The sequence below is a fragment of the Callorhinus ursinus genome, unplaced genomic scaffold (assembly GCF_003265705.2).
Source record: "Callorhinus ursinus isolate GAN/ISIS: 27379988/994484 unplaced genomic scaffold, GSC_fseal_2.0 scaffold1, whole genome shotgun sequence".
In the NCBI taxonomy this organism is placed as follows: Eukaryota; Metazoa; Chordata; class Mammalia; order Carnivora; family Otariidae; genus Callorhinus; species Callorhinus ursinus.
The window spans coordinates 57,006,459-57,029,342 of NW_027397063.1; the positions used below are offsets into that span (position 1 = coordinate 57,006,459).

A 22,884-nucleotide genomic window follows, 5' to 3' on the forward strand; every position below is an offset into this window, starting at 1 on the left:
TCTTACCTCAAATTATTTATGACCTACTGAACAAATTTTGACACTGCAGTTAATTTCCAATTTCTGGATTCAAAATCAGGAATGATTTACCTTACTATACCTATTCCCCTGAGTGTAATATTTATAGACCAAACCAGGCAAGTGAACTTATATCAAAAAAGCATGTATTATATAATCATAAATCTTTATAAGCAAACTTTTTATCTAGAGAAATTTTTTGAATAACAAATTTATTACATAACTGTAATATTCTATCTTTTGTAATCCATAAATGTTATTTCTTTTCTATACAAGTTTCCCTCACTATCTGAAGGTAGAGTGTTCCTGTGAAACCTTCATAAGCCTAAATGGCATAAAGCAAAGAAGCAACTACTGTTAATTTATAAGGAGAAAGTTGTCGAGCATTCCTAGATCCAAAAAATAACCTTTCTTAGACTTTCCTGATACCTTAGGCCACATCTTGCTAACAGATGCATAAAATAAATCAAGATAAAGCACAGATGGTTACAGACACAGTTTAAAGCTATGGCAGCTTGATGGCGAGATGCTGAGTGTAGTTCCTGGAGAAGGGGCTTGATGGTGCCACTCTTTTTATTTATTTATTTATTTATTTATTTATTTATTTATTTATTTATTTATTTATTATGTTCAGTTAGCCACTGTATAGTACATCATTAGTTTTTGATGTAGTGTTCAATGATTCATTGCCACTCTGGCTGCTTGAGGCATGCACTGCCTCTATAATGGCTGGCTGCAAAACAATCACTGAACTCTATTTTGACTTTTTGCCTTTTTTTGTAAAAGTGAAAATTCTCTTCACATTTCTTTTGCCTGGCAAAAACAGGTACTAATGTAGGTCTTTGTAAAAGTGCAGTGGCATATGTGAACTTTCAAAAAGCATGAGATATCTGGGAATTTCTAATAGTCACCTTTGTGTTACTGGATGAAACCTGGTATATGATTCTAGGAATTCTGTGCTAGGTTATGGAAATGATAGCTTTGGCCTATCAGTAGTATATAAAAATGATAAATAAAGGCATGAATCACCAATATAATAGGGAGCTGGAGACCTTTTAGTATAGAATCAAAAGCCATACTTATTTCTTTAATTTTTCAGACTAATGATCAATACTAGGGAACATTCCTTATAAATTAACTTGGTGGTCTAATAAATATTTACTTTTTAGGAATGGTTGGGGTGTATATAAAGATGCCAGTTAGGATGTTTTAGTAGGCCATAATAACTATAGCTTCAAATGTAGAAATTTGGGGTGCCTGGGTAGCTCAGTCAGTGAAGTGTCTGCCTTTGGCTCAGGTCATGATCTCAGGGACTTGGGATCAAGCCCCATGTCAGGCTCCCTGCTCAACGGGGAGTCTGCTTCTCCCTCTCCCTTTGCTTGCCACTCTGCCTGCTTGTCTCTCTTTCTCTCTCCCTCTCTGTCAAATAAATAATTAAAATTTTTTTTTAAAATGTAGAAATTTATTTCTCTTTCATGAAATCTGTCTGAGCTTAAACAACCCAGGACTAATTCAATGTCTATATGGTATCAAGAACCCAATAAACCTCTTTGCTGTTATGAAACACTTTTCTATCTTGTTACTCTGCTATCCTTAACCTACCGCTTCCATTTCATGCGCGAAGATGGCTGATCCAACTCCTGCCATTGAATATATTTTCCAATTAGTAGGAAGGTGAGAAAAAAAGAAGTATTTGCTTTACTTTTAAGGCTTCATATCATTTCTGTTCTCATTCCCTTTGTTCAGAATCTAATCTAGCCTGCTGAGGAGGCTGAGAAATATAGTATGAACTAGGTTGTTATGTGCTGAACTTAAAATTTTATTACTGTAGGAAAAGGAGAAAGGAAGATATTGGGGAGCCACAGGGTATCCATCACAGGTGGCTTTGGGGCTGTTTTGAAATATTATAATAGTATTAAGCCTTAGTCAACCAGCCAAATATGAATTCTGCTTTGTCTCATACTGCTCTCAGTTCCACACTGGTCCTTCTGTGTTCTCATTTATACCCTAAGGAAATTAAAATTTAAACTAAACTAAAACCAGAGCTAAGATGTCCAGAATTCCTTGCTGGCTGGGTTCTGGTTAGATTCTGTCAATGGGAAGCACTTATGCCAGATTTAAAGACAGGAGAAAAGTAAAAGTGTTACCTCTGGTAGTGCCTCTTGCAGTGTCAGCAGTGAACACAGGTTTCTTTCATCTCAGAGGTGGTAGCAGCTTCCTTAGCTTAGGGAAGTAGAACCAACCTTTCCACATATTTGTAACCTGTTCTCATATCTTTCTTTGCTTCAAGTATCTAGAGAGATTTATATAACTATTGGCACAGTTGGCCACCTCACATCATCCCTTGTAATAATGTCAAGGGAGAGTGTTATGGACTGAATTGTGTCCCCCTAAAATTCCTATTTTGAAATCCTAAACCCCAGTGTGATGGTATTTGGGGAGGGGAACTCTGGGAGTTAATTAGGGTTAGACGAGGTCTAAGGGTGAGGCCCTCATGATGGGATTGGTGGTTTTTATGAATAGGAAAAGAGATTGCTCTCTCCCCATCATGTAAAGATAAGTGAGAAGGTGGCCATCTGCAAGCCAGGAAGGAACTGAATTGGCTGATAACTTGATCTTGACTTCCCAGGTTCCAGAACTGTGAGAAATATTTTGTTTAAGACACCCAGTGTGTGGTATTTTGTTATATCAGCCTGAACAGACTAATACAGAGAGTAAAACAAAAGAAAACAAGAGAGTAAAACAAAAGAAAACAAGTTCAGGCTGATATTTGTTATATCAGCCTGAACAGACTAATACAGAGAGTAAAACAAAAGAAAACAAAAGAAAAAGTAAAACAAAAGAAAACAAGAGAAGAGAAAACAAGAAAACAAAAGAATGACATTAAGAAAAATTAGATGCCTGGGTGGCTCAGTTGGTTGAGCTACTGCCTTCGGCTCAGGTCATGATCCTGGAGTCCTGGGATCGAGTCCCACATCGGGCTCCCTGCTCGGCAGGGAGTCTGCTTCTCCTTCTGACCCAACCCCCTCTCATGCGCTCTCTCTCTCTCTCTCTCTCTCTCATTCTCTCTCTCAAATAAATAAAATCTTTAATAAAAAAAAGAAAAAGAAAAATTAGATATTTAAAAACCTCATTTTATTGTTGATCAGCTTTGTTGTCATCTTATTTCACCAACTGAGCACAAACTATAGTATTTCAACAATTCTTCTTGGCACTGTCTAAAATTAAGAATTTATTACCTTGGCATGGTTGTCTTCACTCTGGTCTGCATTTTTTCTGTTGCTTCATTTATTTTTACTGCATTTTGTCATTCTAATTGATAGCATTGATTCTTTTGAAATCAGCCAGATACCCCAACTGATCTAACTTCTTATAGCATACTTTGTCTGATGATACAGTATCAGAATATTTAATATTCTTGAGGGAAATAATATTCTTTTCCTTCAAATTAAGATATAATTCAGCTACTATACATTTTACCCATTTAAAGTGTATGTTTTACTGTTTTTCAGTATATTTACAGAGTTGTGCAGCACCACCATAGTCAATTTTAGAACATTTTACCACCCCAAAAATGGTTGGCTATAACCTTTAGCAGTCAATTCCCATTATTCAGAGCCCCTATCCCCCATGCCTAAGCAGCCAGACGTATAATTTATGTCTATATAGATTTTCCTATTCTGTACATTCCATTAAATAAAATCGTTTAATATGTGACTGGCTTCTTTCAGGTGGCATAACATTTTCAAGGTACATCCCTATTGTAGCATGTATCTGTACTTCATTCTCTTTTATTAATGAATAATATTCCATTGTGTGGCTATACTATATTTTATTTATCCATTCATCAGTTGATGCATATTTGAGTTGTTTCTACTTTGTGGCTATTATGAATAATGCTGCTATGAACATCTGTACTGAAGTTTTGTGTGGATTTCTTTTTCATTACTCTTAGTTATATAGCCAGGAGTACAATCACTGGATCATAGGTAACTCTATATTTCACATTTTGAAGAACTGCCAAGCTATTTTCCCAAGATTTTATACATATTTTTATATTCCCACCAGCAATGTATTAGGGCTCCAATTTCTCCACATCTTTGTCGACATGTATTAGCATCTATCATTTTTATTATAGTCATCCTAGTGACTATACAGTTGTATCTCATTGTGAATGTGATTTACTAATGATGTTGAGCATGTCATCATATGTTTATTGGTCATTTGTATATATTCTTTGGATAAGTGACTATTAATATCCTTTGCCCATTTTTAAATGGTCTCTTTAGCATTGAGTTGTGAGAGTTCTTTATATATTCTGGATATAAGTTCCTTACCAGATGTATGACTTGCAAATATTTTCTCCCATTCTGTGGGTTGTCTTTTTTACCTTTTTAATAGTATCCTTGACAGCACAAAAGCTTTTAATTCTCACAAAGTTCAATTTATCTATTTTTAATTTTATTGCTTATCATATTTAATCCCAATTCACTAAGATTTAAGCACATGTTTTCTTCTAAGATCTTTATAGTTTTAGCTTTTACATTTAGGTCTTATAATATTTTGAGTTAATTTTTGTATAGAGTAAGTGGTGTTTGACCTAATTCTTTTACATGTGGATATTAGTTATTGCAGCATCATTTGTTGAAAGACTATTCTTTTGTTATTGAATTGTCTTGGCACCCTCATTAAGAATCAATTGACTGAAAATGTGAGGATTTTTTTATGGAATTTCACTTCTGTTCCATTGATCTGTGTATCCTTATGCTAGTACCTCACTGTCTTGACTACTGTAGATTTGTGCAAGTTTTGAAAGAACTTTGTTCTTTTTCAAGATCATTTTGGTATTATGGGTAGTTTGAATATCCATATGATTCACAGGATCAATTTTTGATTTCTGCAAAAAACGTCAGCTGTGATTTTGATATGGGTTGCATTTATTTGGAAGATCAATTTGGGCAGTATTGTCACCTTAACAATATTAAGTCTTTTAATCCATAGATATGAGAGGGCTTTCCTTTAATTTGTCTTTAATTTTTTTCAATGATGTTTTGTAGTTCTAGTATGTAAGTTTTGTACTTCTTCTGTTCATTGTATTCCTATTTTATTCATTTGGATGCTATTGTAAATGAAATTGTTTTCTTAATTTCATTTTTGGATCATGCATTGCTAGTATATAGAAATACAATTGATGTTTGTACACTAATTTTGCAAACTTACTGAACTCCTTTATTCTAATAATTTTTCAATTTATTTCTTAGACTTATATATACAGATGATGCCATTTACAAATTTTATTTCTTCCTTTCTAATCTGGATGCCTTTTATTAATTTTTCTTGACTTACTGCCCTCGATAGGACAAAGAAGTGGCAAGAGCAGACATACTTGTCTCATTCCTGATCTTCTTAGAATGCATTCATTCTTTTACTAGTTAGTATTTTAGCTGTTGGTTACTCATACATACCATTTATCAGGTTGAGGAATTCCAAATGGAATTTGTTGACTGCTTTTTAACATGAATGGGTATGGATTTTCTGAAATAATTTAATGTGAATAGGTGTGGATTTTCTGAAATAATGATCATGTGATTTTTGCTATGTATTATACTGATATGGTATATTACATTAAATTTTTTTTATGTTAAACCAATCTTTCATTCCTAGGATAATCCCACCAAGTCATGTATATATCCTTTTTATATGTTGATGGAATCAGTTTGCTAGTGTTTCATTGAAGATTTTTGCAAATATATTAATAAGAATTAGTGGTCTTTTGTTTTCTTGTGACGTCTTTGTTTCTAGTATCAGGGTTATATTGGCCTCATAGAATGAGTTGGGAAGTGTTCCCACCTCATCTGTTTTTTGAAAAGGGAACTATTTCTGATTTTTGTTATCCACATTGCTCTTTAGGAAGATAATTGATATATTCCTTTTGACAGTTTTATCTTAAGAGTCTAAATAAGGTAGACTATTCAGAATGAAGAGAGAAACACCTTAGTTAAGAATCATTACTAGAAATGGATTTTCTGGGTAAATACTTTTTACCAGCTTAGTTGAAGATTCTTTGGAAATTATAGAACAGTAGTTGATTAAAAACATTTTGGTACATTTATACTATAATAAGTTCTGGAATCTTTAAATAGGTTGAAGTGCATCTATGCATATATTTTGTGGAAGTATTTCCATGATATACTGTTGAGTAAAAAAAAACCAGATTACAGATTTGGTTATATGTTGGGTAATATGCATATGCATATGTATTGATATATGCTTTAAATGAAAATGGGGAGGTTATAGCAAGGAACTTTTTACATTGTTTTTTTCTGGGGAATAAGAGTTTTAGATAAACTACATGCTGTAGTTTTTCTTTTCATCTCTGAATATTTACAAATCAATATTTTATTATAAAAATATATCCATTAAAAATAGTGCTTGGAAGGAGGGGGGTGGGGGGATGGGTTAGCCTGGTGATGGGTATTAAGGAGGGCATGTTCTGCAGGGAGCACTGGGTGTTATATGCAAACAATGAATCATGGAACACTACATCAAAAACTAATGATGTAATGTATGGTGATTAACATAACATAATAAGAAATGAAAAAAATAGTGCTTGGAGCACTAAATGTCTGGCTGAACAAGATATAGATTTCTCTTTTCTTTTTTTTATGTTATTTTAATTCCAGTTAGTTAACATACAGTGTTATTATAACATTTCAGGTGTAAAATATAGTGATTCAGTAGTTCTATACATCACCCAGTGCTCATCACAACAAGGGCACTCCTTAATACCTACCACCTATTTAAACCATCCCCCCACTCACCTCCATTCTCTATAGTTCATTCTCTATAATTAAGATCTGTTTCTTGCTTGTCGCTCTTTTATTTCCCTTTGCTGTTTTGTTTTCTTTCTTAATATCCACCTCTGAGTGAAATCATATGGTATTTGTCTTTCTCTGCCTGACTCATTTCATTTAGTATTATACTGTCTAGCTTCATTCATGTTAATGCAAATGACAATATTACATTCTTTTTAAAAATTTTTTATTGTTATGTTAATCACCATACATTACATCATTAGTTTTTGATGTAGTGTTCCGTGATTCATTGTTTGTGCATAACACCCAGTGCTCTGTGCAGAATGTGCCCTCTTTAATACCCATCACCAGGCTAACCCATCCCCCCACCCCCCTCCCCTCTAGAACCCTCAGTTTGTTTTTCAGAGTCCATCGTCTCTCATGTTTCGTCTCTCCCTCCGACTTACTCCCCTTCATTCTTCCCCTCCTGCTATCTTCTTCTTTTTTTTTCTTAACATGTATTGCATTATTTGTTTCAGAAGTACAGATCTGTGATTCAACAGTCTTGCACAATTCACAGTGCTCACCATAGCACACACCCTCCCCAGTGTCTATCACCCAGCCACCCCATCCCTCCCACCCCGCACTACTCCAGCAACCCTCAGTTTGTTTCCTGAGATTAAGAATTCCTCATATCAGTGAGGTCATATGATACATGTCTTTCTCTGATTGACTTATTTCACTCAGCATAACACCCTCCAGTTCCATCCACATCGTGGCAAATGGTAAGATCTCATTCCTTTTGATGGCTGCATAATCTTCCATTGTGTATATATACCACATCTTCTTTATCCATTCATCTGTCGATGCACATCTTGGCTCTTTCCACAGTTTGGCTATTGTGGACATTGCTGCTATAAACATCGGGGTGCACGTACCCCTTCGGATCCCCACATTTGTATCTTTGTGGTAAATACCCAGGAGTGCAATTGCTGGATCGTATGGTAGCTCTATTTTGAACTGTTTCAGGAACCTCCATACTGTTTTCCAGAGTGGTTGCACCAGCTTGCATTCCCACCAACAGTGTAGGAGGGTTCCTCTTTCTCCGCAGCCCCGCCAACATCTGTCGTTTCCTCACTTGTTAATTTTCGCCATTCTGACTGGTGTGAGGTGGTATCTCACTGAGGTTTTGATTTGGATTTCCCTGATGCCGAGCAATGTTGAGCACTTTTTCATGTGTCTGTTGGCCATTTGGATGTCTTCTTTGGAAAAGTGTCTGTTCATGTCTTCTGCCCATTTCTTCATTGGATCATTTGTTCTTTGGGTGTTGAGTTTGATAAGTTCTTTATAGATTTTGGATACTAGCCCTTTATCTGATATGTCGTTTGCAAATATTTTCTCCCATTCTGTCGGTTGTCTTTTGGTTTTGTGGACTGTTTCTTTTGCTGTGCAAAAGCTTTTTATCTTGATGAAATCCCAATAGTTCATTTTTGCCCTTGCTTCCCTTGCCTTTGGCGATGTCTCTAGGAAGAAGTTGCTGCAGCTGAGGTCGAAGAGGTTGCTACCTGTGTTCTCCTTTAGGATTTTGATGGACTTCTGTCTCACGTTTAGGTCTTTCAACCATTTGGAGTCTATTTTTGTGTGTGGTGTAAGGAAATGGTCCAGTTTCATTCTTCTGCATGTGGCTGTCCAATTTTCCCAACACCATTTGTTGAAGAGACTGTCTTTTTTCCATTGGACATTCTTTCCTGCTTTGTCAAAGACGAGTTGACCATAGAGTTGAGGGTCCATTTCTGGGCTCTCTATTCTGTTCCCTTGATCTATGTGTCTGTTTTTGTGCCAGTACCATACTGTTTTGATGATGACAGCTTTGTAATAGAGCTGGAAGTCCGGAATTGTGATGCCACCAGCTTTGCTTTTCTTTTTCAATATTCCTCTGGCTATTCGGGGTCTCTTCTGGTTCCATACAAATTTTAGGGTTATTTGTTCCATTTCTTTGAAAAAAGTGGATGGTATTTTGATGGGGATTGCATTGAATGTGTAGATTGCTCTAGGTAGCATTGACATCTTCACAATGTTTGTTCTTCCAATCCAGGAACATGGAACGTTTTTCCATTTCTTTGTGTCTTCCTCAATTTCTTTCATGAGTATTTTATAGTTTTCTGAGTACAGATTCTTTGCCTCTTTGGTTAAATTTATTCCTAGGTATCTTATGGTTTTGGGTGCAATTGTAAATGGGATCGACTCCTTGATTTGTCTCTCTTCTGTCTTGTTGTTGGTGTATAGGAATGCCACTGATTTCTGTGCATTGATTTTATATCCTGTCACTTTTTGAATTCCTGTATGAGTTCTAGCAGTTTTGGGGTGGAGTCTTTTGGGTTTTCCACATACAGTATCATATCATCTGCAAAGAGTGAGAGTTTGACTTCCTCTTTGCCGATTTGGATGCCTTTGATTTCTTTTTGTTGTCTGATTGCTGTGGCTAGGACTTCTAATAGTATGTTGAATAGCAGTGGTGATAGTGGACATCCCTGCCGCGTTCCTGACCTTAGGGAGAAAGCTCTCAGCTTTTCCCCATTGAGAATGATATTCGCTGTAGGTTTTTCATAGATGGCTTTTATGATATTGAGGTATGTACCCTCTATCCCTATACCCTGAAGAGTTTTGATCAAGAAAGGATGCTGTACTTTGTCAAATGCTTTTTCTGCATCTATTGAGAGGATCATATAATTCTTGTTCTTTCTTTTGTTAATGTATCACGTTGATTGATTTGCGGATGTTGAACCAATCTTGCAGCCCAGGGATAAATCCCACTTGGTCATGGTGAATAATCCTTTTAATGTACTGTTGGATCCTATTGGCTAGTATTTTGGTGAGAATTTTTTCATCCATGTTCATCAAGGATATTGGTCTGTAATTCTCCTTTTTGATGGGGTCTTTTTCTGGTTTGGGGATCAAGGTAATGGTGGCCTCATAAAACGAGTTTGGAAGTTTTCCTTCCATTTCTATTTTTTGGAACAGTTTCAGGAGAATAGGTATTAATTCTTCTTTAAATGTTTGGTAGAATTCCCCTGGGAAGCCATCTGGCCCTGGGCTTTTGTTTGTTGGGAGATTGTTGATGACTGCTTCAATTTCCTTAGGGGTTATAGGTCTGTTCAGGTTTTCTATTTCTTCCTGGTTCAATTTTGGTAGTTGATATATCTCTAGGATTGCACCCATTTCTTCCAGGTTATCTAATTTGCTGGCATAGAGTTGCTCATAATATGTTCTTATAATTGTTTGTATTTCTTTGGTGTTGGTTGTGATCTCTCCTCTTTCATTCATGATTTTGTTGATTTGGGTCATTTCTCTTTTCTTTTTGATAAGTCTGGCCAGGGGTTTATCAATCTTGTTAATTCTTTCAAAGAACGAGCTCCTAGTTTCATTGATCTGTTCTACTGTTCTTTTGGTTTCTATTTCATTGATTTCTGCTCTGATCTTTATTATTTCTCTTCTCCTGCTGGGTTAAGGCTTTATTTGCTGTTCTTTCTCCACCTCCTTTAGGTGTAGGGTTAGGTTGTGTATTAGAGACCTTTCTTGTTTCTTGAGAAAGGCTTATATTGCTATATACTTTCCTCTCAGGACTGCCTTTGCTGTATCCCAAAGGTTTTGAACAGTTGTTTTTTTTAATTTTCATTGGTTTCCATGAATTTTTTAATACTTCTTTAATTTCCTGGTTGACCCATTCATTCTTTAGTAGGATGCTCTTTAGCCTCCATGTATTTGAGTTCTTTCCGACTTTCCTCTTGTGATTGAGTTCTAGTTTCAAAGCATTGTGCTCTGAAAATATGCAGGGAATAATCCCAATCTTTTGGTACCAGTTGAGACCTGATTTGTGACCTAGGATGTGATCTATTCTGGAGAATGTTCCATGGGCACTAGAGAAGAATGTGTATTCCGTTGCTTTGGGATGGAATGTTCTGAATATGTCTGTGAAGTCCATTTGGTCCAGTGTGTCATTTAAATTCTTTATTTCCTTGTTGATCTTTTGCTTAGAGGATCTGTCCATTTCAGTCAGGGGGGTGTTAAAGTCCCCCACTATTATTGTATTGTTGTTAATGTGTTTCTTTGCTTTTGTTATTACTTGCCTTATATAATGGCTGCTCCCATGTTAGGGGCATAGATATTTACAATTGTTAGATCTTTTTGGATAGACCGTTTAAGTAGGATATAGTGTCCTTCCTCATCTCTTATTACAGTCTTTGGTTTAAAATCTAATTTGTCTGATATAAGGATTGCCACCCCAGCTTTCTTTTGGTGTCCATTAGCATGGTAAATGGTTTTCCACCCCCTCACTTTCAATCTGGGGGTGTCTTTGGGTCCAAAATGAGTCTCTTGCAGACAGCATATTGATGGGTCTTGTTTTTTAATCCAATCTGATAGCCTGTGTCTTTTGATTGGGGCATTGAGCCCATTTACTTTCAGGGTAACTATTGAAAGATAGGACTTTAGTGCCATTGTATTGCCTATAGGGTGACTGTTACTGTATATTGTCTGTGTTCCTTTCTGATCTATGTTGCTTTTAGGCTCTCTCTTTGCTTAGAGGACCCCTTTCAATATTTCTTGTAGGGCTGGTTTTGTGTTTGCAAATTCCTTTAGTTTTTGTTTGTCCTGGAAGCTTTTTATCTCTCCTTCAATTTTCAATGACAGCCTAGCTGGATATAGTATTCTTGGGTGCATATTTTTCTCGTTTAGTGCTCTGAAGATATCATGCCAGTCCTTTCTGGCCTGCCAGGTCTCTGTGGATAGGTCTGTTGCCAATCTAATGTTTCTACCATTGTAGGTTACAGATCTCTTCCCCCGAGCTGCTTTCAGGATTTTCTCTTTGTCTCTGAGACTCGTAAGTTTTACTATTAGATGTCGGGGTATTGACCTATTTTTATTGATTTTGAGAGGGATTCTTTGTGCCTCCTGGATTTTGATGCCTGTTTCCTTCCCCACATTAGGGAAGTTCTCTGCTATAATTTGCTCCAATATACCTTCTGCCCCTCTCTCTCTTTCTTCTTTTTATGGGATCCCAATTATTCTAATGTTGTTTCGTCTTATTGTATCACTTATCTCTTGAATTCTGCCCCATTGATCCTGTAGTTGTTTCTCTCTCTTTTTCTCAGCCTCTTTATTTTCCATCGTTTGGTCTTCTGTATCGCTGATTATCTCTTCTGCCTCATTTATCCTAGCAGTTAGTGCCCCCATTTTTTATTGCACCTCATTAATAGCCTTTTTGATTTCGACTTGGTTAGATTTTAGTTCTTTTATTTTCCAGAAAGGGTTTCTCTAATAACTTCCATGCTTTTTTCAAGCCCAGCTAGTATCTTTAAAGTCATGATTCTGAACTCTAGGTCTGACATCGTACTAATGTCTGTATTGAGTAGGTCCCTGGCAGAGGGTACTACCTCTTGTTCTTTTTGCTGAGGTGATTTTTTTCATCTTGTCATTTTGTCCAGAGGAGAATAGATGAATGAGAGAACAAAATGCTAACAGGTTAACAACGTTCCCAGCAAATATACTATATACAAATCAGAAAAGTCCTGAAACCAGGGGAAAAGAAAGAGAAAGAAAGAAAAAAGAAAGAGGAAAAAAAAGAAAAAGAAAAAGATAAAAACAAACAAAAACAGAACAAAACAAAAAAACAGAATATGATCAAATATGATCAGGCTAGTGCATAGATCAGTGCCACACACTAGATTTTGGGTGTATTTTGGTCTGTTAGAAGAAAGTGCCTCCTAAAATTTTAAAGGAAGAAAGACCTATATATGTACAAAACAAGGGTTGGTACAATGAAGGGATGGAAGATGACTGTAAAGATGAAAATTATAAAAGATTTTATAAAAGGAATTGATAAGATAAGAAGCTGTTTGAAAAAAGAAAGAAGATTTTTAAAAAAAAGGAAAGAAAAAAAAGGGAGAGACTGTGATTAGGCAGGAGACTAGAACAAAGCCATACACTAGTGATTTAGGGTATATTTTGATCCGTTAGAAGAAACTATCTCAAAATTTTAAAGAGAGAACAACATATATATATATATATATATATATATATATATATATATATATATATGCCAAAAATAAGGGTAACTACTATGAAGGGATTAGGTATGTCTCTAAAAATGAAAAATAAAAAATATTTTTTTTAAAAAAGGGGTTGATAAGATTTTGGTTGAAAAAGGGAAAAGAAAAATTCAAAAAAAAACAGCTAAAAAAATATTAACTTTGAAAAACTAATGAATCATGGTAAAAAAGCCATGAATTCCATGTGCAGTATTCCCCTAGCACTGGAGTTCTCCCGTTCTCCTTGATCGGTAAACTTGGTCTTGGCTTGCTGGTTGTTTGTGCTGATCTTCTGGGGGAGGGGCCTGTTGCCACGGTTCCCAAATGTCTTTGCAGAGGCGGAAATACCCCACCCTTGTTTGTCCGGGCTAAGCCCTCCGCCATCTTGCTCCGCCCCCCCAATATTACATTCTTTTTCATGGCTGAATAATATTCCATTATATATATACACCACAACTTCTTTATTTAGCCATCAATTGATGGACACTTGCCCTGATTCCATATCTTGGCTATTGTAAATGATGCTGTTATAAACATAGGGATGCATGTATTCCTCTTGAATTAGTGTTTTTATATTCTTTGGTAAATACCTAGTAATGCAATTGCTAGATCTTAGGAGAGTTCTTTTGTTAACTTCTTGAGGAACCTCCAAACTGTTTTCCACAGTGGCTGAATCAGCTTGCATTCCCACCAACAGTACAAGAGGGTTCCTTTTTCTCCACATCCTTGCCAACCCTTGTTGTTTCTTGTGTTGATTTTAGCCATTCTGACAGATGTGACGTGATATCTCATTTGCATTTCCTTAATGTAAGTGATGGTAAACGTCTTTTCATGTGTTTGTTGGCCATCTGTATGTCTTCTTTGGAGAAATGTCTGTTCATGTCTTATGCCCATATTTAAATTGGATTATTTATTTTTTGGGTGTTGAGTTGTATCAGGTTTTTATATATTTTGGATACTAACACTTTATCAGGTATATCATTTGCAAATATCTTCTATTCTGTAGGTTGCCTTTTAGTTTTATTGATTGTTTACCTCACTATGCAGAAGCTTTTTATTTTGATGTAGTCCCAATAGTTTATTTTTGCTTTTGTTTCCCTTGCCTCAGGAGAACTATCTAGAAAGAAATTGCTATGGCTGATGTCAGAGAAATTACTGCCTGTTTTCTGTGATTTTTATGGTTTCAGGTCTCACATTTAGGTTTTTAATCAATTTTGAATTTATTTTTGTGTATGGTGTAAGAAAGTATCCAGTTTCTTTCTTTTGCATTTTGCTGTCCAGTTTTCCCAAGGCCATTTGTTGAAGAGACTGTCTTTTTCACATTGGATGTTCTTTCCTGCTATGTTGAAGATTAATTGACCATATAGTTGTAGGTTTGTCCGTGGGTGCTCTATTCTGTTCCATTGATCTATGTGTCTATTTTTGTGCCACTACCATATTGTTTTGATTACTACGGCTTTGTAATGTAACTTGAAGTCTGGAAATGTGACGCCTACAGCTTTGCTTTTCTTTTTCAAGATTGCTTTGGATATTCAGGGTCTTTTATGGTTCCATACAAATTTCAGGATGGTTTGTTTTAGTTCTGTGAAAAATGCTGTTGGTATTTTGATAAGGTTTCCATTAAATGTGTAAATTGCTTTGGGTACTATAGATATTTTAACAGTATTTGTTCTAATCCATGAGCATGGAATGTCTCTCCATTTCTTTGTGTCATCTTAAATTTCTTTCCTCAGTGTTTTATATTTTCAGGGTACCTGTCTTTTACCTCTTTGGATAGGTTTATTCCTAGGTATCTATTATTTTTGGTGCAATTGTTAATGGGACTGATTTCTTAATTTCTCTTTCTGTGGCTTCATTATTGGTGTATCAAAATACAACAGATTTCTGCACATTGATTTTGTATCCTGCAATTTTACTGAATTCGTTTATCAGTTCTAGCAATTTTTTGGTAGAGTCTCTTGGGTTTTCTGTATAGAGTATCATGTCATCTGCAAATAGGAAAAGTTGTACTTCTTCCTTACCAATTTGGATGCCTTTTATTCCTTTTTGTTGTCTAATTACTGTGGCTAGGACTTCCAGTACTATGTTAAATTGGTGAGAGTGGGCATCCTTGCCTTATTCCTGACCTTAGGGGATAAGGTCAGTTTTTCCCCATTGAGAATGTTAGCTGTGAATTTTTCATATAAGGCCTTTATTATGTTGAGGTATGTTCCCAACAAACTTTCTTTGTTGAGGGTTTTTATCATGAATGGATGTTGTACTTTGTCAAATGCTTTTTCTTCATCTACTGAGAGGATCATATGGTTCTTATCCTTTCCCTTACTGATGTGATGTATGATATTGATTTGCAAATATTGAACCACACTTGCAACCCAGAAATAAATCGCACTTGATTATGGTGAATAATTCTTTTAAATTACCATTGGATTTAGTTTACTAGTATTTTATTGAGAATTTTTGCATCCATGTTCATCAGTGATATTGGCCTGGAGTTCTCTTTTTTAGTGGAGTCTTTATCTGCTTTGGTATTAGAGTAATGCTGGCTTCATAAAATGAATTTGGAAGTTTTCCTTCCTCTTCTATTTTTTTGAATAATTTGAGAAGAACAGGTATTAACTCTTCTTTAAATGTTTGGTAGAATTTGCCCGTGACGCCATCTGGCCCTGAACTTCTATTTGTTTGGAGTTTTTTGGTTATTGATTCAATTTATTTACTGGTTATCAGCCTGTTCAAATTTTCTATTTCTTCCTGTTTCAGTTTTGGTAGTTTATATGTTTCCAGGAATGTATCCATTTTTTCTTGGTTGTCCAAACTGTTGGCATATAGTTTGTCATAATATTCTCTTATAATTGTTTGCATTTCTGTGGTACTGGTTATTATTTCTCCTCTCTCATTTGTGATTTTATTTGAGTCCCTCTTTTTATCTTGATAAGTCTGGCTAGAGGTTTAATAATTTTATTGATTTATTCAAAGAACGAGCTCCTGATATTGATCTGTTCTATTGTTTTTTCAAATTTCTATATCATTTATTTCCACTCTAATCTTTATTATTTCCTTTCTTCTGCTGGTTTTGGGTTTTGTTTATTGTTCTTTTTCTAGCTCCTTAGGCATAAGATTAGGTTGTTTGAGATTTTTCTTGTTTAGGTAGGCAGTATTGCTATAAACTTCCTTCTATGGCCACTTTTGCTGCATCCCAAAGTTTTTGGATTGTTGTATTTTCATTTGTTTCCATTTACTTTTTAAATTTCTTCTTTTATTTCCTGGCTGGCCCATTCATTGTCTAGTAACATGTTATTTAAACTCCATGTATTTGTGATCTTTCCAGATTTTTCTTGTGGCTGACTTCTAGTTTCATAGTGTTGTGGGCAGAAAGGATGCATGGTATGAATTCAATCTTCTTGAATTTGTTGAGGCTTGTTTTGTGGGCTAATACGTGATCTAGTCTGGAGAATGTCCCATGTGCACTTGGGAAGACTGTGTATTCTACTGTTTTAGGATGGAATGTTCTGAATATATATGTTAAGTCCATCTGGTCCAGTGTGTCATTCAAAACCATTGTTTCCTTGTTGATCTTCTGCTTAGATGATCTGTAAGTGGGGTGTTAAAGTCCCCTACTATTATTGTATTATTATCAATGAATTCCTTTATATGGTTGTTATTAACTGCCTTATGTATTTGGGTGGTCCTATTTTGGGTGCATAAATATTTACAATTGTTAGACCTTCTTGTTGATTTGTCCTCTTCATAATGATAGTGTCCTTTTTGTCTCTTTTCACAGACTTTGCTTTAAAGTCTATTTTTTCTAATATAAGTATTGGTATTCCAGTTTTCTTTTGACATCCATTTGCATGATAGATGTTTCTCCATCCCCTTAATTTCAATTTGCAGGTGTCTTTGGGTCTGAAAGGAGTCTCTTATTGGCAGCATATAGATGTGTCTTGTTTTTTTTAATCCACTCTGTTACCCTCTGACTTTTGATTGGAGAATTTAGTCCGTTTACATTCAGAGTTATTATTGATAGTTATGTACTTATTATCATTTTATCATTTGTTTTGTGGTTGTTTCTAAGGATTTTCTTTGGTCTTTGTCTTTCTCTCTTTGATATTTTGCTGATTTTCTTTAGTGATATATTTGGATTACTTCCTCTTTATTTTTTGCACATTTATTTGTGGTTTTTGATACACAGTTACCATTAGGTTTGTATATAACCTCTTCTGCATATAGCAGTCTACATTAAGTTGATGGTCGTTTAAGTTTGAAGCCATTCTTTACTATTCTCCCCCTGTTTTACATTTATGATGTTATATTTTGTATGTTTTTATTTTGTCAGTTTCTTGACTGATTTTTTACAGAAGTATTCATTTTTATGGCTTGTGTATTTCCTACCATTATACTGTCAGTTTTGTTGGGCTTTCCTTTCCACTCAGAGTCCCCTTTCATACTTCTTGCAGGGCTGGTTTAGTGGACATGAACTCCTTTAGTTTTTGTTTGTCTGGAAAACTCTTATTCTCTTCTGTTCTGAATGATAGCTTTGTAGTAGAGTATTCTTAGCTGTAGAGTTTTTCCCATTCAGCACTTTGAATATATCGTACTACTCCCTTTTGGTTTGCAAAGTATCTGGTTAAAAATCTCCTGCTAGCCATATGGGTTTTCCCTTATACATTACTGCTTTCTTTTGCTGCTTTTAAATTTTTTTTTATTTTTTCATTATTTTGCCACATTAATTACAATATATCTTGGTGTGGGCCTTCATTTTTTTTTGAGAGGAGAGAGAGAGAGAGAGAGAGAGAATGTCAGGGAGGGGCAGAGGGAGAGAGAGAATCCCAAGCAGGCTCCATGCCCAATATGGAGCCTGACATGGGGCTCAATCTCACAACCCTGAGATTATGACCTGAGCTGAAATCAAGAGTTAGACACTTAACTAACTGTGCCATTTAGGCACCCCTGTGGGTCTCCTTTTTTGATTTTGTTGGGAGTTCTCTGTGATTCCTCTATCTGGATGTCTGTTTCCTTCCCCAGTTTAAGGAAGTTTTCAGCTATTATTTCTTCAAATAAATTTTCTGCCCCCTTTTTTCTCTCTTTTTGCTCTGAGACTCATAATATGAATGTTATTACTTTTGATGGAGTTATTGAATTCCGTAAGTCTCTTCTCATTTTGCATAATTCCTTTTTCTACATTTTGTTCAACTTGATTACTTTCCATTACTCATGGGCATGGCATACTGCTAGCAGTTTAGGTAGTAAATGTCTGTGTATCCTGACTCCTCTAGATGGCCCTCTGTTTATGCTGGGGAACAGGAGAGGAAAATGGTGACTACCAGCTCCCTCTTTTTCAAAGAAGTTCCCAAACACACTCCAAAATCAGTATGAATAAATCTGTCTCCCATTAGCCCCTGGTGTTGTGTAAATTGCTGTTTTTATGCTTCCTGTCCATGTAAGCTGCTGTCCCTTTAATGGCAGTGACCCAGCTATCACTTGCCCTAGTGGCTAACCCAGTGCTGACTCGGCTGACTTTTAAAGCTCCAGGCTCCAAGTCCCATTAGTTATACAAACTCATGAAATTCAGCCCTTCTCATTTTCAAAGCCAAACATGAGAATTAGTCTTCCCCCTTTTATGCTCCGTGGTCCTAGGGTCCATTTCCCTGCCCTCTCTACACATGCTAGTTCCCTCCCTCCTGCAGGCAGCTTCCCCTGCCTTTTTGTCCTTCCTAAACTTTCAGATGCAGTTTGTTCTTTGTTTTTAGTTGTGGAGTTTGTTTTGCTTTTCTTCAGATTAAAGGGTTTATCTACTTGGATGTGGATGATATCTAGTTGTAAACATGGGATGGTGTGAGCTCAGCGTCCTCCTACCCTGCTATCTTCCAAAGCTCCTTCTATGTAGGTCCTCTATTTCTTTGAAAAGTTATATTTCATGTTGAAATTAATTCCTGTATATTATTACATATTCTTATGTTAGTCTTGTCACCTTTATGATATTATCAACTCTTTATATTTTTCTTTTCTTTTTTCCCCATTGTATAACTATGAAAGCTTTCAAACACACAGAGGAGTTGAAAAAGTTATGAGTGTTCATGTATGTATGTGTATACACACACACATACACATACATATTCACCCCCTAGATTTGACAATTATCATTTTGCTATATTTACTTTATAATATATGTCTATCCATCTATGAACCATAAAACTTACATGATGCATTTTGAATTAAGTTGCAGGTGTCAGTAGACTTTACCTTTTAAAAACCTCAATATGCATATCTTTAACTAGAGTTCAATATTGTATATAATACTATTTTCTTATCTTTTTTTGACATTCAGTTTACACACAGAGAAATCATAAATTTTATCATACAATTTTACCGGTGTATACACTTGTGTAATCCAAACTTTATCCAAATATAGAATATTACCTTTACTAATAAACCCTTCCAGTGAGTTCTCCTCAAGTCAACCACTGCTCTGATTTTTTTTTCACCATAGGTTAGTTTTGCTTCTTCAAATTCTAATATAATTATACTATATGCACTGTTTTGGGTATTGCTTCTTTTATTTAGAATAACGTTTTTGAGAATCACCCATGTTGTTGCATCTGTCATTAGTGTTTATCTTTCAACTGGTGAGTGGTAATTTATTGTATGAGTACAGCACATTTTTGGTTTTGATTCTCCTGTTGGACAGTTGGACTGTTTTTAGGTTGTTACGTATAAAGCTATTAGGGGCAGACTTACACAAATTGTTATGTGGCCATATGCTATTTTCTGGGATACATACATAGGAGTGAAATTTATAGGTCATAGGACAGATAGTTTTATAGAAAATTGCAAGACAATTTTCCAAAGTGTTTGTGTCATTTTAATACTCCTACCAACATTTGGTAGTAGTTATTTATTTAACTTTTAAAACTTTTTTTTAAAAGATTTTATTTATTTATTTGACAGAGAGAGACACAGCAAGAGAGGGAACACAAGCAAGGGGAGTGGGAGAGGGAAAAGCAGGCTTCCTGCTGAGCAGGGAGCCTGATGCAGGGCTCCATCCCAGGACCCTGGGATCATGATCCCAGCTGAAGGCAGACACTTAATGACTGAGCCACCCAGGAGCCACAGTAGTTATATTTTTAATAAAAAATAATTATTTTAGTCATTATGGTAGTTGGACAATGGTATCTTGTGATTTGAATTTTATTAATTTTTATTTCCTTGATGACTGTTTTTACTATCTGCTCTCTTTCAGACAGTTCGGCATGGTTTTCCTTATCAGCCCACAGCATTAGCCTTTGATCCAGTTCAGAAAATCTTGGCTATTGGGACAAGAACAGGTGCTATACGAATGTATCCTTAATTTTTGTTTTATTATTTGTTACATTAATACCAATTACATTTCCTTAAATATTCAGGTAAGTGGAATATGACCAAATAAAGTTAGTTTCTTCAAAATGAGTAATGATTGTGAAAGCCCACATTATCTAGCTTATTGCCATATTTTTAATGTCTGTGAGATAACTATTGATGTCCTTTTCTTTAATTCCTTTGGATAAATACCTAGAAGTGGAATTGCTGAATCATATGGAAGTTCTAGTTTTAATTCTTTGAGGAAATTCCTTACTGTTTTCCATAGTGGCTCTACTAATTTACAGTTCCACCAACAGTGTACAAGGGTTCCCTTTTCTCCATACCCTCACTAACACTTGTTATTTTGTGTCTTTTTGGTAATAGCCATTCTAACAGGTATGAGGGGATATCTCATTGTGGTTCCGATTTGCATTTCTCTGAAAATTAGTGATGCCTAGCAACTTTTCATGTACCAGTTAGCCATCTGTAGGTCTTTTTTTGAGAAATGTCTATTCAGATCCTCTGCCCATTTTTTAATGTAATTGTTTTTTATTTTGCTATTGAGTTGTATGAGTTCCTTATATATTTTGGGTATTGACCCCTTACCAGATATGTAATTTGTAAATATTTTCTCCCATTTATTTTGTTGATGGTTTCCTTTGTTGTACAGAAGATTTTTAGTTTGATGTAGTCCTACTTGTTTATTTTTGCTTTTGGTATCATCCAAAAATCATTGCCAAGACCAATATCTAGGAGCTTACTACCTTTATTTTTTTCTAGGAGTTTTATGGTTTCACGTCTTATATTTCAAGTCTTTAATCAATTTTGAGGTAATTTTTATGTGTACTGTAAGATAGTGGGCCAGTTTTCTTTTGCATGTGCCTGTCCGGTTTTCCTGGCACAACTTATTGAAGAGAATGTCTTTTCTTCATTGAATAGTCTTGGCTGTCTTATCAAATATTAGTTGACCATGTATGCATGGGTTTATTTCTGGGCTCTTGGTTGTGTTCCATTGTTCTATGTATCTATTTTTATGCCAATACCATAATGTTTTGAATATTGTAACTTTGTAATATAGTTTGGAATCAGGAAGCATGATGCCTCTAGCTTTGTTCTCTTTTTTCTCAAGATTACTTTGGCTATTCAATGTCTTTTGTGGTTTTACACATATTTTAGGATTGTTCTATTTCTGTAAAGGATGCCATTGGAATTTTTATAGAGATTGCATTGAATCTGTATATTGATTTGGATAGAATGGATATTTTAATAGTATTAATTCTTTCAATCCATGAGCATGGAATATCTTTTCATTCATTTATAACTTCTTCAATTTCTTTCATCAATATCTTATAGTTTTTAGTGTCCAGGTCTTTCACTTTCTTGGTTAAATTTATTCCTAGGTACTTTATTCTTTTTGATGCAGTTGTAAATGGGATTGTTTTCTTAATTTCTCACTCTGATAATTCATAATTATATATAGAAATGCAACTGATTTTTGTATATCAATTTTGTAGGATCATTTTCTTCTCCATCTACTATGTCAATCTACTTTGTTTAACTGGTATATGAAGGTAATTTACTATAAGGTAATTATATGTTAGGGCTTTTAATTCTGCCATTTTACTTCTTTGTTTTCTGCTTGCTTCCTCTGTTTCTTGTTCCTATTTCTTTTTTCCTATTTTCCTATGGGTTATTTTGAAATTTTTAATAATTTATTTTTTTAAATTTTTTTAAAGATTTTATTTATTTATTCATGAGAGAGAGAGTGAGAGAGGCAGAGGGAGAAGCAGGCTCCCAAGGAGCAGGGAGCCCGATGCAGGACTCGACCCCAGGATCCTGGGATCATGACCTGAGCTGAAGGCAGATGCTTAACCATCTGAGCCACCCAGGCACCCGAAATTTTTAATAATTTAATCTTGATTTATTTATATTGTGTTTGAGTATATTGCTTTGTAGAGTTTTCTCAGTGGTTGCTCTAGATATTACAATAAACATACATCAATTATCATAGTCTACTGTTATCAACATTTTTTTCACTTTGAGGAAAACTGAAACCTTCCTTCCATTTAGATCCCTGTACCCTGTCTACTTTTAAAGTACAATTATCTTATGTATTTCCTGTAAATGCCTCGAGCAGCACCACATCAGATGGTGCTATCATTTTTGATTCAGGCATCAAATGTGACTTAAGAAACTCATAAGAAGTAGGATAATCTATTATATTTACCCAAATTTTTACCTATTCCTGTTATTACCTTTCTGAAGCTCCAAGACTTTTTCCAGGGTTTTTAAGGTGAAAATATGTGTTGTTGATTTGAGAACTCTCATTTCCTTCTGGTTAGAGCACTTTCTTTAGACTTTTTTAAAGGGTAGATTTGTTAGAAACAAATTGTCTTAGTTTTTCTTCATCCTAGAATGTGTTTATTCTTCATTCCTCAAGGATATTATTTTTGCTGTATGTACACAGTTGACAGTTACTTTCTTTTATTACTTGAAAAATGTTGTACCATTTTCTTCTGGCCTCTGTGGTTTCAGATGAGAAATTACTGTCATTCAAATTCATGTTCATTTATAATACTTTGGCTGCTTTCCAGAGCTTTTCCCCTTAGTTTTCAGAAACTTAATTATGATATTTCTCAACATGGATTTTTCTG

At 35.2% G+C, this 22,884-nt stretch overlaps 1 protein-coding gene across 8 annotated transcripts in view; it reads left to right on the forward strand.

Moving 5' to 3' along the window:
* STXBP5L (syntaxin binding protein 5L) overlaps positions 1-22,884 on the forward strand; it is a 404,049-nt gene that overhangs the window by 58,848 nt on the left and 322,317 nt on the right. For all 8 annotated transcript variants that reach the window (XM_073894175.1, XM_073894170.1, XM_073894178.1 and 5 more), the window contains exon 3: positions 20,133-20,230. In XM_073894175.1, coding sequence (XP_073750276.1) covers positions 20,133-20,230 — 98 coding nt within the window. The remainder of the gene's footprint in view (positions 1-20,132; positions 20,231-22,884) is intronic.